The sequence below is a fragment of the Lygodium microphyllum genome, chromosome 4 (genome assembly GCF_053477565.2).
Source record: "Lygodium microphyllum isolate KBCC chromosome 4, Lygodium_microphyllum_v1.1.10, whole genome shotgun sequence".
Taxonomy (NCBI): domain Eukaryota; kingdom Viridiplantae; phylum Streptophyta; class Polypodiopsida; order Schizaeales; family Lygodiaceae; genus Lygodium; species Lygodium microphyllum.
Window position 1 is genome coordinate 8,010,818 of NC_141138.1, and position 15,340 is coordinate 8,026,157.

General features: G+C 36.0%; 1 protein-coding gene across 4 annotated transcripts in view; it reads right to left on the reverse strand.

Annotated features, from left to right (window-relative positions):
- LOC148036774 (HVA22-like protein i) overlaps nt 1-12,005 on the reverse strand; it is a 29,467-nt gene extending 17,462 nt beyond the window's left edge. For 3 of the 4 annotated variants that reach the window (XM_087675653.1, XM_087675652.1, XM_087675655.1), the window contains exons 1-5: nt 11,942-12,005; nt 11,732-11,830; nt 3,939-3,995; nt 3,779-3,842; nt 2,986-3,171 (exon numbers count right to left, since the gene is read on the reverse strand). In XM_087675653.1, coding sequence (XP_087531779.1) covers nt 2,986-3,171; nt 3,779-3,842; nt 3,939-3,995; nt 11,732-11,830; nt 11,942-11,970 — 435 coding nt within the window. In that variant the 5' untranslated portion in view covers nt 11,971-12,005. Of the gene's footprint in view, nt 1-1,313; nt 1,805-2,985; nt 3,172-3,778; nt 3,843-3,938; nt 3,996-11,731; nt 11,831-11,941 lie in introns of those variants that run through there. The other variant, XM_087675654.1, reaches the window with a different exon arrangement.
- Nucleotides 12,006-15,340: the final 3,335 nt, after the last annotated feature.

Genomic DNA, 15,340 nt, shown 5'->3' on the forward strand with positions numbered 1-15,340 from the left:
TCCTTTGTACATCTTTGCCACTCTACATTGGGATTTAACTGTCATTGTTCTTTAGATTTTCTTATACAATTTCACTTCCTTGGGATCTTTTGTATCCTATATCCTTCACTTCATTTTTCCTTTATTTAAAATAATAACAAAGAACCTTCTTATGATTCACTTCCAAAGAAAAAAAATCCTTAGTAGCATTCTAAATTATTTGTGATTGGACTTCATCCTAATACATGCACCCTTAAGGGTAAGGTGCTACATCCCCTCAACCATAGGTTTTGAACTTGGGACCTCTTTTTCCTACTAAGCTAAGGTGTACCAATCCTTTGTTTATCTCTGCCACTCCGCATTGTGATTTAACTATCATTGTTCTTTAGATTTTCCTATACAATTCACTTCCTTGGGACCTTTTGTCTTTTATTTCCTCTATCCTTCACTTCATTTTTCCTTTATTTAAAATAATAACAAAGAACCTTCTTTTGATTCACTTCCAAAGAAAAAAAATCTTCATAGTACCATTCTAAATTATTTGTGATTGGACTTCATCCTAATATCTGCACCCTTAAAGGTATGGTACTGCAACCCCTTAATCATAGGATTTGAACTCGAGACCTCTTGTTTGTTGCTGAGCTAAGGTGTCCCTTGTTGGTACTCACTTCAAAAAGTTGTGAAGGTTAACTATAAGATTTTTCTTTAGATTCCCAAGTTTAATACTTTAACCTAAGTGGCCATCCACTCAATCCATAAGCATATAAAAAGAAATATTTCCTATATGTTTCACTTCATTTTTAAAAAAATTAAAACAATAAAAAATAACCTCATTCTCACTCACTTTACAAAGTTTTCTCCTTAATGTGACCATTTCTAATTATTTGTGATGGGGCTCCATCCTAATCTCTTCAGCACTATTGGTAAGGCACCACAAAGCTACTTAATGATAGGTTTTGAAATCTTGACCTCCCATTCCCACATTGAGTTGTCCCTCATTGGTACTCACTTCACAGAGATATTAAGGTTGATTATAAGAGTTTCATTTATATTCCCTAATTTATCAATTTAACCTAGGTGGCCATCCACTCAATCCTGTATGCATATAAGAACAAATATTCCCATACAAATTGCTACTATAAAAACATTTACGATAAGATCAAAATGTGATGAATATGTCTATATTTTTTCATGGATTAGATGTGCAAACCATCATGGATTGAACAAAAGCCTTATTTGAGGTGTGAATTTTAGATTTATTTATAATTTTTCAATTGGAGTAACAAGAAATTTCATAGTTATGTTTGAGAAAATAGAGTTAATTGAGGTTGTTGAGAATAGGAATTTGACCTACAAAGTCAAAGGAAAAGCAAAAGACTAACGAGATTTAACCAGACTATAAAACTAGAAAGTGGATGGGAAGACTACAGTAATATTAAGGAATGTAAAATAGAGTTGTAATCTACATTGCATATCCTTTTTAGGGGTAATAATCACTACCTAATTAACTTCTACACCCCATTTAAAGTGGTTTAGCCTTGGCTAGTGAAAATTTCACCGCCTATACTTGCATGGTATGCAACTTATAAAGCGAGTTACATACAAGAGTATTTACATATATGGATGCATTTTCAAGCAAGGTATTCTTGAATTTTTTGGGCAAGACATTTGGTCTTGTCAAGTGGAGGTCTTTAAAATACTTACTCTCATCAAGCTCTCATGCTCTCACTAAGCCTCATCTACCTTAGCTTCATAAAGCTCTCAAGGAGTTGATGGATAACCTCATGGGGATTCCATGGAGTTAGTGTGTTGATTTATCGGAATTCTAGAGAAGAGTATGAATAGAACAATCACTACTATGAATATAACACATCTTCTCTCTCTCTCTCTCTCTCTCTCTCTCTCTCTCTCTCTCTCTCTCTCTCTCTCTCTCTCTCTCTCTCTCTCTCTCTCTCTCTCTCTCTCTCTCTCTCTCTCTCTCTCTCTCTCTCTCTCTCTCTCTCTGTGTGTGTGCATATGTGTGTGTATGCACACATGTGTGTGCATGTGTGTATGCGTGCATTTGTGTATACGTGTGTGTGTGTGTGTGTGTGTGTGTGTGTGTGTGTGTGTGTGTGTGTGTGTGTGTGTGTGTGTGTGTGTGTGTGTGTGTGTGTGTGTGTGTGTGTGTGTGTGTGTGTGTGTGTGTGTGTGTGTGTGTGTGTGTGTGTGTGTGTGTGTGTGTGTGTGTGTGTGTGTGTGTGTGTGTGTGTGTGTGTGTGTGTGTGTGTGTGTGTGTGTGTGTGTGTGTGTGTGTGTGTGTGTGTGTGTGTGTGTGTGTGTGTGTGTGTGTGTGTGTGTGTGTGTGTGTGTGTGTGTGTGTGTGTGTGTGTGTGTGTGTGTGTGTGTGTGTGTGTGTGTGTGTGTGTGTGTGTGTGTGTGTGTGTGTGTGTGTGTGTGTGTGTGTGTGTGTGTGTGTGTGTGTGTGTGTGTGTGTGTGTGTGTGTGTGTGTGTGTGGGGGGACAAGACATGATAACAAGGGGCTTTAGGATAAGCATGTTTAGAAGGACATGTTAATATTTACAAATATTAACTACTTTCAATTTTTATTTCGACCCTCAACTTTTCAGCTCATGAGTATTAGCTTGAAAAAATGGTAATCCCCATCCCCCTTATGGTATTTGTTTGCTTTCATTCTTTACATAGAATAGTATGTAGGTTTAGAAACTCAAATGTCAAAATTTCCACCCTATTTCAGCAATTCTCAACCTAATTGTAATGAAACTTGCATTCACTAAACCCAAATTGGTTGATAAGTTGATTATTTACAAGAATAACATACAACTTCAAAATGTGAATGGTAATATCTATACCCCAAAATGAGCCCAATGTATGCACATGTTTGAATTAACATATGTATAGAACTTTAAAATTAAACTTGTACTTTATGTATTGATTTGTTTTTTTTAATTTGTTATTTAAAAATGAAAAAAAACATGAGTTTTGGGGCAAAGAATTCAAATCACTTGAGTCACTGTAATATAACGAAGGAGCTCAAAGAATCGCAACCGAAGGTAGACACATGCATGGTTCCAATTTTGAACCATTAACTCCTTTGCACGACTTTGTAGAAATGTCAACTTCTCATCAAGTCCCAATATATGTGTGGATACAATGGGCTTCAAGTATGTTGAATAAACATGTGTTGTCCCCTATCATCATAAAAAATTGATTGCCATGAACCTTCAATCAACAATTCTTTTAAAATCATAGTTTCATGGCTAGATGTGTATTGCCTAGAACCATCTAGTAAGAGGACTTTTGATCTCAAATACATTTTTTGGGTGTGGTTTTAGATTATTAGCAATATTGGTGATTACTAGATGAAGTTATTTTGTGCATTCTATAAATAAAAGATGTGTTGCCTTGCTGAGCAAGCTTTCTAAGGTCCACATGTCTCATTATACAACCTTAAAGAAAGGTTGTATGCAACTCAACTTAGTCCACAAATCCATATCTACATGTCTCATGCTCTCATGCCGACCATGAGTAAACATCAAGGCTTTCCTCTTTACGATAAAATCCACTCAAATATATTTCTTATAAGGTCCAAAACATAGGATGAATTAGCTATCATACTTCGTGTTATGTTACAACTTCTTCTTCATTTGACAAAAAAGCATCAAAGTTTTGTACATTTATTCTTTTAAGAAAGGTGTTGTTTGGAACTAATATGCATAGAATCTTGATGAAATGCAAGAAAAAGGTGTTGAATTAGTTATAGAAGTTGTCTCACCTAATTGTATCAAGTGTTCTTACCAGAGTCTTTGAGTACCATAGGTAGATTATGAATCCAAGCTTTACTTCACTATATAATGGAAACCTATATAAACAAACTCAATTAAACATTGATCCATGTAATCAAATCAAAATGTGAAAGTTAAACAATGTGAAATATCTTGATATAGTTTAATTATACCATGATATAAATCCATCTGCTATTCTCTCCCACACTGTTATAATTGCGATGATGATCCTGTGATAGAAATATTATTAACAAGGTCAAGGAAAAATAGAAAAAGATATACAATAGGTTCTTTTGAAAAAATTTAGACATGACAAATAGTTATGTTACAAATGAACTTGTACCTTATAAAGATCTTCACTTCCATGATAAACTATGCCAATGTGCCCTTAACATAGCCATTATGATTATAATAATTTATTGTGATTGACTTCTTTACATTTAAGGGGATTATTGGTAGCATTCTTTGAAATTAAGCTCCTATCCACATAAGCTCATCCAATGTAGAAATGGTGCTTTTATTGCATCTCAAGTCCACCAAAATCATAAAATGACGGCAGATCATCACGGTAAAAAAGGTAGCATCCTCATTATTATAGCTCATGGAATCCATCAGTGTAATCAATAATATTGTTCTTTTTCTAATAATCTTATAATTTTTCTTTTTCTAATAATATTTTTGAGCTTAAAATCTCATTAATTTTTTAAAACATTAACATTCTCTTTAGACCCCATTCACACCAAGTTATTTTCAAGTGTTTGTTCACATTAGACAACTAATTTCTAATTCTTCTATTAAGTTTGTTTTTTGAACTACAACAAGTAGCATTATTTTATCAAAGAAGAAGCTTCAAGAGCATAACATGAAGTCAACATATGACAAGCTTCCACAACCACAGGAGTGCAGGACCAAGAGAAGATCAACTTCACATGTAGAATTAACGGAGGGCTATCAAACACACCAATTTTGAATCACTACATCAAGAGCAACAATATATAAGAAGTTTGTGCATCATTAGAGTCTTCAACCAAAGTGTCCAACTACAAATAAGTTCTTCATCGACAAACCACTCTCACTCAGACCAACATATTTTGGATCTTCTATACTCGAGTTCTTTATTTCATTGAGTGTCACACTATGTGCTTGCCATTGAGCATAATCAACTATGTTTGGCCTCTCATTTGAGAATTTGAAGACTATTATTTTGTAGTGGCTAGGTTTTTATGTTATTGGCATCTCCTCTCTATTTATCATAATCCTCGACTTGTTATTTAAGTTCCAATTTTTTCTTTTTCTTGTAATCATAGACTTGTTATCTCAGTTCCATATGTTTCTTTTCCTTGTAATTCTGGTCTTCATGGGTACTAAATGGTAACACCTAGTCCATTTATCCCTATCTATCCCATCTGTATATCCTATCCTCCCTTATCTATCTCTTTCATGTTACTCAAGCCAAGGAGGGTGTTGAAATATGCCTCTTACAAGTTGATGTGAATCCTCCTCTATGTGGTGGAAAAAGGGAACATGCATTTACCATTTGAGAGAAGTAGTTGGACCCATATGACTATGGCCTCACTAATGATATAATCAAGCAACTTGCCTAAGCCTATAAAAGAGGCTCTATCCCACATTGTAACTCCCCTCTCACACAATCAATCATTCTCTAGCAATAAGATTACGTTTCTACTTTGCATCTAGTTTGTGTCTTGCTATCTTTTCTCTCCATGCACAAACACATTCTTTCTCACAAATAATCATGAGCACTATAATATATCATCCTCCTTAGTTATATCCTCTAGCTCATAACCATGTGGAAACATGAAATTTCTAACACCTAACTTCATGCTATCATACTTAATAAAAATGTCAAAGGAGAAGTAGAAAGAAGTTTTAATCATGCAAATAGACTTGCTCATTTGGGGGAGAGAGAGAGAGAGAGAGAGAGAGAGAGAGAGAGAGTGTGTGTGTGTGTGTGTGTGTGTGTGTGTGTGATCTTCCAACTACTCATGTCAAAACCCAGTTATTAGTAGATATTGGTTCGAAGAAGTTGTATATTGGAAAGGTTAAGCTACTACAATGGAGAAAATGTTGTATATTGGAAAGGTTAGGCTACTAAAGTGGAGAAAATGTTTGTGATAAAGATGTTTTTTTCCTTTTAGATGTCATATAACTAATGAAACAATGAGTTTGACATTCAAAAGTTCTACTCGAAGAGGCCAAATGTATTCGTCACAAGTAGAATTGTTGCTAAGACAATGAAATATCTAGAAATCCTCCTAACTACTTGTTCGACACATTGACTTAAGCAAGTCCCCACACTACGTGATCCGTGATATGGTATCAAAGTGATACCATTAAGAGAGTTTGGTTTTAAAGGTTGAAGTAAAGGAGGAGCAAGGATTCAAGCAAGCAAGCAATTGGTAAGAAGCTTTTCCATTCTTTCTCTATTTTCCTTGGATAGTGCATATGGAGGTACCGGAAGTAGGGCGGAGCAAACTCTCAGATTATTGTGAGATATTTGAGATTTGGTGAGCTATTTTAGCATTATTTTAGCTCCGCAAAGTTGTAGATAATATTTTCGAGGCATCTTGTAATTTCAGGTATGTCGATTGTTCTCTAGTGCATAGGTTATAGATTTTAAATATGTAATTTTAGGGTATTTGTCAAGAAGCAAACACAAGATTTATTTGCAAACATATTGTAGATTGTATGTATTATTGAGCAGTCAAAGAAAAGGTTGCTTGATTTATTTCTATGTACATCTTGTGAAGAGTTGCAGAAGTCATTCTTGTTTTTTGGTGCTCAATTGTGTCATAATGACTGAGAAAAGTGAAAATCCAATTATTGAGAAGCTAGACAAGAACAAGTATCCATCATGGAAGTTTTGTGTGCCTATTGGAAAAGGCCTCTACAAGTTTGTTTCAATTGAAAAAAGGAACTAGAGCTAAGTACTCTTGCAATTATAGAAGAAAAAAATGTACGGAAAGAATAAAACACAAAAAGATAAAAAGGTAATGTATTGGTTGTTTGTAGTCATTGATAACACTATGCTAGGGCATATCAAAAATGCAGAAACTTCACATGCAACTTGAACAATCTTCAAGGTTATGTTTTCAATAAATACAAAGGCATCGAAGATCCAAATCAAGCAAGAGTTGAATACTTTGAAGAAAGGCAAGATATATGTAAACATGAAGAAAGGCAATATATATGTAAACAAGTATGTTTTGAAGATGAGGATCATTATAGATACATGTAATACCTAATGATGGTGATTTGGTTTTTTCTACTTTGGGTGGCCTTAATAATGAAAAGGCCTAGAAAACTTTTATTACTTCTATGTACATACAGAAGCCGTTTCCTGATTTTGACGAGTTGGTCTCTCTCATGATCATTAAAGAGATCAATATGCAAGGTGAACCATTAGAAAGAAGTGGTAAACAAGTCTAAGAATTTTACTCAAGTTTAGGAAGGAGACATGGCATATCCTCTTCAAGAGGCCATGGTATGGATTGTGTTTGTGGTAACTACCAAAATAGGTTAAATCAACCCTTTGGTGGCATGTAGATTTTAAGAGGTTGTAGTAATTCTAGAGGTAGGGGGAGCTCTAGAGAAAGAGGTGGATGGCAGAACAACAACAGAGGTTCTAGCAATTTGGTATTGTCTACCATTACTGTGGAAGAATAGAGCATATTATAGCCCATTGTTTTGTTAAGAAAAATGACGTTCAAGTGAAAATTTGCAACAAGGAAATCATGCATCGTCTTCAAGACAGAATGATGCCAAAATTGAGCATTTTTTTGTCATGCAACATATTATGAATGTTGTTACAAGAAAGAGGGCATGTGATGATATATGGTATGTTGATTCAAGTGCATCTAATCATATGTCTAGCCATGCTAAATGATTTACAGAGATGCATGATTTATAAAAGGCCATTCGTATCATCCAGTTCACATATTTGAAAAAGGTTTCTTGTCCTTTCATGATGATCAGATAAAGTGTTTGTCAGATGTTTTACATGTGCCATCCATCATAAAAATTTCGATATTTATTGGTCAAACGGTAGAGCAAGGGTTTCAAGTTAGATTTAATGCAAATGATTTTTTTGTTAAAGACTTTAATCATAAGTGTAGGATGATTACAAAAGGAAGTAGAGTTGGCCATATTGGACATGTAAATCTACCAAGGTAAAAATTAATGCAGTAAGCAGGCAAGGCAACCATTTTTATATGATGAAGATGTAAGCAAGAATATACTTAATGTGATCTCTACAAATGTTTGGAGGCCTACCCAAAATGTATCCCTTTGGTGGCAACAAGTATTTTGTTATTTTAATTGATGGTTTCTCCAAGAAACTTTGGGTATATTATAAAGTAAAAGAGTGAACTATTTGAGCACTACAAAACTTAGACTAAGACTGTTATTGAAATAGATATATACTTGAAAGTTAGGTGATTGAGGTTAGATGGAGGGGGAGAATATCTCTCTAATGAGTTCTGTGATTTTTTCTAAGGTCTCATGGGATAAAGTGACAATCTACATGTAGGCATATCCCACACAAAATGCGGTTGCAGAAAAGAAAAATAGACATATTGTAGAAGTTGCATGGATATTAATGGCTAAAAAGAATATACCCAAGCATTTTTTGTCTGAGGCTATTCATACTACTATCTAAATTATGAATAGGCCTCCTAAAGAATGCTTTACAAGCAAGAAACCTAATATATCACACTTGAAAGTATTTGGTTGTATTGCGTATGTTCATGTGCCTAATGAGTTAAGGAAGAAATTGGACCCAAAGTCTCAAAAATGTATTTTCATTTTAGATTTTATTGAGTAGAAAGGGTATCATTGTTATAACCCTGGTAGTAGTGAGTTTTGGGTGAGCAAAGATGTTATTTTTTATGAGGTAAACAATTAATATACATCTAGTGGAGATACATTGAATAATATTGATAATCATGATACTCATGTGGATATACAAAAAGTACGAATCACGAACTCTTAGTAGACCAGAGACATCATCTAGTGGTAGATCTAAAATTAGTCCTTGGTCTAGGAGACTAAGAAGCAGTCCCACATCTTCATGTGCATCTACTAGTGTGGCAAGTAATTATAAAGAGAAGAATTGGAATATGAGCTTGGTATTTCTTTAATCATGTCACCAAATATATAGAGAGCACATAGAAATGTAAAGGCTTCATTGAGTGATTTGGTGGTACATGCAAGGCTAGTAGGATGAGATACCTTGTTAGAAGATTTGGTTTTGAGGGTTATGAAGCTCATCATTATGCTTATAATGAAAAGGTGGTTGAGGATGTTGAGCCCACTTCTTTTGAGTAGAATATTGGTCATACTCATTGGGATGCAACAATGGATAAGGAGATGGCTATATTACAAGCCAACATGACTTGGAATCTAGTACCATTGCCCAAAGGCAAGAAAGCTATTGGTTGTAAGTGGGTCTATGAAATAAAGCATAATGCAAATGGCTCTACTAGCAAGTGTAAGGCCAAGATGGTTGCAAAAGTCTATGCACAAACATATGGCATAGATTATGAAGAGACATTCAATCCACTTGCTAGGATGGCAACTATCAAATGTGTGATTGCTTTGGCAACAACCAAAGATTAGAGTTTATAGAGAAAATGGATCTAAAGAATGCCTTCTTGCATGGTGATTTGTAGGAAGAGTTATATATGGAGTAGCTATAGTAGGTGATGAGGATTTAGAGCATCCCATATATGTGTGCAGGTTAGAGAATGTGCTCTACGGGCTGAAACAAGCACCTAGAGCATGGTCTAACAAGATCGAAGAGTAACTTATCAGCCTTAGCTTTTATATTTCAAATGTAGATCACTCACTTTATTTGAGGAATGATGATGTAAGTTTGGTTGTCATAGTCATCTATGTGGATGACTTGATTATTACAAATGATAGTGATAGTGGGATTGCTAATTGCAAGGGCCTTTTGAAAAAAAAGTTTAAGATGAAGGATTTGGGTGAGCTGAGATATTTTCTTGGTATTAAGGTGATCAAATGTATAGATGGTATATTATGGCTATCCTAAAGGCTTTATGGCTTGGATATATTATCCAAGTATAGTATGATGGCATGTAAGCCTCTTTTAGTACCATTGGCATGTAAGCCTCTTTTAGTACCATTGGAGCAAAATAAAAAGTCGAGTACTAATGTCGGGGATGAGATAGAAGACCCTACTATATTCAAGGAGATAGTAGGGAGTTTTGATCTATATGACAATCACAAGGCCAAACTTAAGCTATGTTATTTGACTTGTGAGTTAGTTTATGTAGGTACCTAGGAAGCTTCAAAGTAGTAGATAGAACTTGCATGGATTAGATTTAGCCCAAGTGTCATATACATTAGTTGCCATAAAATGGAGATCGCATTAAACCTTATGAAATTTCATGGCTATCCATCACTATGAAAAGGGTTGTTTTTTGAAACCATAGAAGGCACAACTAAGGTCCTCCATTCAAATATGTATCAAAGGTACCTTGGGATCCTCTAAAAGAGGTTTTCAAAAGTGCCCATAGTCCTCCTTAGTTGGACCATATAAAAGACCTCTTAAACTTGTTTTCCTTCTTTTTACCAATTTGCAACATATTCATTGTGAATGGTCTATATAACCACCACCACGACTAGCATCACCACCTACATGCAATTTAAAGTCGCATTAATTTTTTAGTCTCAAGTAGTAGCCTAGAGGAGGTTGTATGATCTATGCATAGACAAGATATGATCTATGCCTAAAGGATAAGTGTTCAAATGTTGAAGTCTAACTGGTCTCTTTTGCAAGCAATAGCTCAAAGAAGGCTATATGACCAACTTTACAAATAGTATATGACCTACGGCTTATGGTGGGTTTGGAGGATGTAAAACTAGTCTAGGACGGAGATGCTAATTCCTAGCTTCATCGTTGAGTCACAATATTTATGGGGTTACAATCCTAGTGTTTAAAAAGGAAATACAAAGTTCACCTTAAACACAAAATTTAGTTGTCAACCAACCTTGTGAAGTGTCATATCTACTAGATTGCATTTGAAATTGAATAAGACTCTACATATAGCTTGATGGGTACTTTATGCTCCATTAAAAAAGAGATTCGTGCACTCTTTGCCTTTGGCATAATTTCTATGTGGAGCCTTGAGTTTACCTTGAGCCTATTAATAGGAGACCAAAATAAAATCGAAGATGTCAAAAGCAAGATTATAAAGCAATGGGAAAAAAAGAGGGGAATGGAAGGTTCTGTCTCCATGTTCTTCCTATAGCCTATGTGGAGGCTTCAATGGTAAGTGTGATTGCTCTCCCTAGATGGTTAGGGCTACATTGATTGTTGATCAACATGTCACCAACAATCCTTATATTCAAAGTTACCAAAGGAGATTTGTTTGTTGTAGCTTAGAAGGATGCCATACATGTCCCATAGAGAAACTTTCATCATGCCAAAAGATTTCAAGTGTGGAATTGTCATTCCCACATAGCCGAAGCTATTCTTATGCCATGAAGAGGAATTTGAAGCTAAATAATGCAAAAGATGATCAATAAAGTGACATAAAGTATGTACTTTTAGGTGAGAGAGCGCCCTATAACGGGAAATCTTGTTGTATTGAAGCACATGGGAATCATGGGAGGTTCACACTAGAGAGGAATTTAGAACGTTGAGTTGGTATTTTCTTCATAGTACTGAAGTTATAGAAATGTGGAAAAGCTTTTTTCCTTATTCTCACACTTAGCCATCTTTTTCCTTAACAGTCAAGCGCTGCAGTCGGCGGCCTCTCTCTCTCTCTCTCTCTCTCTCTCTCTCTCTCTGACACAATGCTCTGGAATTTAGAGTCCAGTGGCGATCGCGTAGAGCCAAACACACACACACACACTCTCTCTCTCTCTCTCTCTCTCTCTCTCTCTCGTAAATCTAGAGAGTCAATTTGATGATTTCTACCAGTATTGGCACCAAAATATGAGCGTTTCTTGGTCGGGCGCGGCAGCTTCAATCGTTTTGAAGCACTCGAACGCCGGGTAGATGTACGCCACCACCAACCTGGCCATCCAACCCACCAGCCCACAAAATGGATCGGCAAAATTAAGACCTGCAGATCGTGTACATGACCAAGATAATAGATAGGCTGCACTAAATATACAGGGTACCCACGTCAGGAGCCTTGTGGAAATGGCTGCCATGATTGTTATTGTTGAGGATAATCTGGTTGATCGTTTGCAAGGGTTCCAATCCATTCCCCTTTATACAGATCGTTTCTTAAGAAAGGTTCCATCAATCATCACGTACTATCCAAGCTAATCCGTAGAAACACACCTAGCATCCAAGCGCTTATGCCCCTTACGTGATTCTCACTAATCCGCCATTTGTAAGAACAAGGAAGAGCTTTCATGCTCATAGGATATGCTCATCCATTTGGGGTAGTTAAGAGATTACTTTTCACTTTTATCACACACTACAATTCATCTCACATCTTCTGGGGACATTGGATAGGAGAAGCCACCTTTTCCTAGTACCTCTCCATCTCCTTCTCTCCTCCTTACCCTCCATAGCTAGAGCTTGAGCGCAAGAGTGAGATTTCATTGCTCTTGTGAGAGCATTTGTGAGCATGAGAACGTGAGAGCTTCTCCCCTTGGTCTCTAGAGTATTCACTCTTCTCCTTTTCTCTCTTTCTTTGTCATGGGAGGGCAACATTGTGGATCAAGTGGAGATGAATCAAGAGGAGGACATTGGATCTTGCAACATAGATTAGAGATGAGAAAGCTTCTCCTCATTGAGCTACAATATAACGATGAGATCAAGGAATCAATGAGTTCATGTAGAATTACTACAATTCATTTGAACTAAACCTACATTATTGTGATTGGAGGCGAGCAAGCTTCTCCTCATTGAGCTACAATATAACGATGAGATCAAGGAATCAATGAGTTCATGTAGAATTACTACCATTCATTTGAACTAAACCTACATTATTGTGAACACTAGATAGGAGAAGGCATCTTTTCCTAGGTGCTCTCATGCCAAGATTACTGCTATCTTCGAACATATCATGCAATGAATGAGTTGAGAATGATCCAAAAGGGAGGGTTGGGTGATTGATAGGTGATGGTTGAACATGTGAAACCCACCTCTTAGATATTATAGAATGTTGGGTCAAAAAGAAACCTCCTAATCCTGATTGGAGAGATGTCACAAAATTGCCCTCCTTACTATATGTATATTTACTTTATTTGGGAATGTTCACCTTTATTAGGTGGTAGGAGAAACTTAGCTCTTTATGCATGAGGGGCCTTCAAGCTAAGGGTTTTTTTAAATCTCGTAGATCACATGTGAACACATACAATATCTAGATAGGGAGGAAGGTTCCCGAACACTAGCAGTGTAAAAAGAAAAACATTATTAAATACTAGTACAGTAGAGAGAAAATTTGGGAGATGTCAATCCCATGGCAAGTTACTCTTAGGAACACATTGGGTAGGTATCAGAGACTTTAGTACTAGGAACATGAATGATGAAATGGAAAGGGTTTGGGAGGATGGAGCTACTGATGAAGGTAGTGAGATGGATGTTGATGGTAGATGGCAATGTCCTTGAGATGTACTTGAAAAAAAATATTGTACTCTCTGTGAAAGTAATATCCAATCGCATGTGCTAGTGGTGAGTGTTGGTGCAATGTAATTGGTGGAAGACTAGTTAGACCATAGGTAGGTCCCATAATTGAGAAGATAATTGGTGAAGGATGAATGTTTGATGAGATTTAGAATGAGAAGTCTATCAAGCAAGCCTAGGATCCCCTAAGGCTTGATATGCTTTGAATTGTGAAGGGGCAGATGGGCTAGGAAATTAGAGATGGATCCAATAGATCATTCATTACTTTTTTTCATTTTTTTTCTTGAATTTTTATATTTTAATGCTTCAAGGAGTAGGGAATAGAGTTTGACCAAGGCAAGCCTCCCTCATTAGGTATTTCAAGAAGAATGAATTTGTTGACCATTGTGCTTTATTCACTCTAACATTCACAGTGAAGAACAATAGGGGGAGACAATTCTCAAGCACAATATGCTTCTCTTGTAACAAAAGGTTAGTAGATACAACTAATTACATGTGATTAAGGACGTTGGATCTCAACTATTGGTCAATATCCTGACAAAAGGTGTCTACGTCCATAGCATTAACATCGAGGATCGTTATGCTAATCAGCTCAACATTCGAGACCATTGGAAACAACTCTTATTGTTTCAAGGGCATGCCAACTTAGTCAATAGATACCTCACACATAGCCTTGTTTGATTAGATGGGTCCACATATCTATACTTAGTACATCTGTGGTCATTATGATCCTCACATAGCCATTGACCTATCACTTATTATATTTAGTTTATTGCACCTACCTACAACAACTAGCATAGTTATAGTGCTAGTTGATTTATATAATCAATTATGCATTGTTTGACTTAATATGCCACTTTTCTTTATGTTGTATCTTATCTATACTTTGTGCATATTGCACTATGTGTGAAAGAAGAAGAAAAAACTAGCAAGAAAACGTTTTGGCCTCCATCTCTCTTCTTGTGTACTTAAGTGAGCTTCCTCTTGTGTGTAGGGTGTGTTTAGCATAGCAACTCCCCCCACCACATGATTCGTGACATGGTATTAGAATGGAACCACTAAGAGAGGTTGGTTTTGTAGGTCGAAGTGAAGGAAAATAAGTAAGGATTTGAGCAAGCATAGCGCAATAGGTAAGAAGCTCTCCCATTCTTCCACTCTTTCTCTTGGATAGTGCCTGTGGAGGCACTAAAAGCATGGCAAAGAAAAAATCTCAGATTGCTATGAGATTTGATATGCAACATAGCATTTTTTGCCACTATAGGTTGTTTTAGGACCTATTTTGGATCCACAAAGTTACAGACATCAATTTTGGGGTATATTGCGATTTTGCTTGTATGAATTGAAAGTGGATATGTGCATTACAGATTTTGAATCTTTAAGTTCTAAGGTGTTTGTCTAGAATCAAACACAAGCTTTATCGGCTAACAAGTTACAAATTACACATACTATCGAAAAGGCTACTTGGTGCGTTACTATGTGCTTATTGTGAAAGGTTATAGAAGACTTGCTTGTTGTTTTGTATCAATTTTATGATAATGATGTACAGATTACAATACTAAGTGGGTTGAAGGTAAAGCCTTCCAGGATAGGAATGCATAAAATGTAACATAGTTTCTCTAGTCCAATATAAAGACCTAGTTTGACTGCCCTATAAAGTTGGTAAGTGGCCGTGGTAAGCATTTTGTGAATGAAGTGATCAAGGAGTCAACTTCTTAACATATAATTTTGCATAAGAAATCAACACCTTACCACCCTAAAGCAAATGGGCATACCGAGATCTCTAACAAGATCTTGTTGTAGTTTTTTAAGAAGATATTTACTGTTAACCGTAAGGATTGGGACACTAAATTAGATTCAACACTTTGGTCTTTTCACACAACATATAAGGTGTCGACATTGTTAACTCCATTTAAGTTTGTTTATGGACTTGAAGTAGTAGTCCGA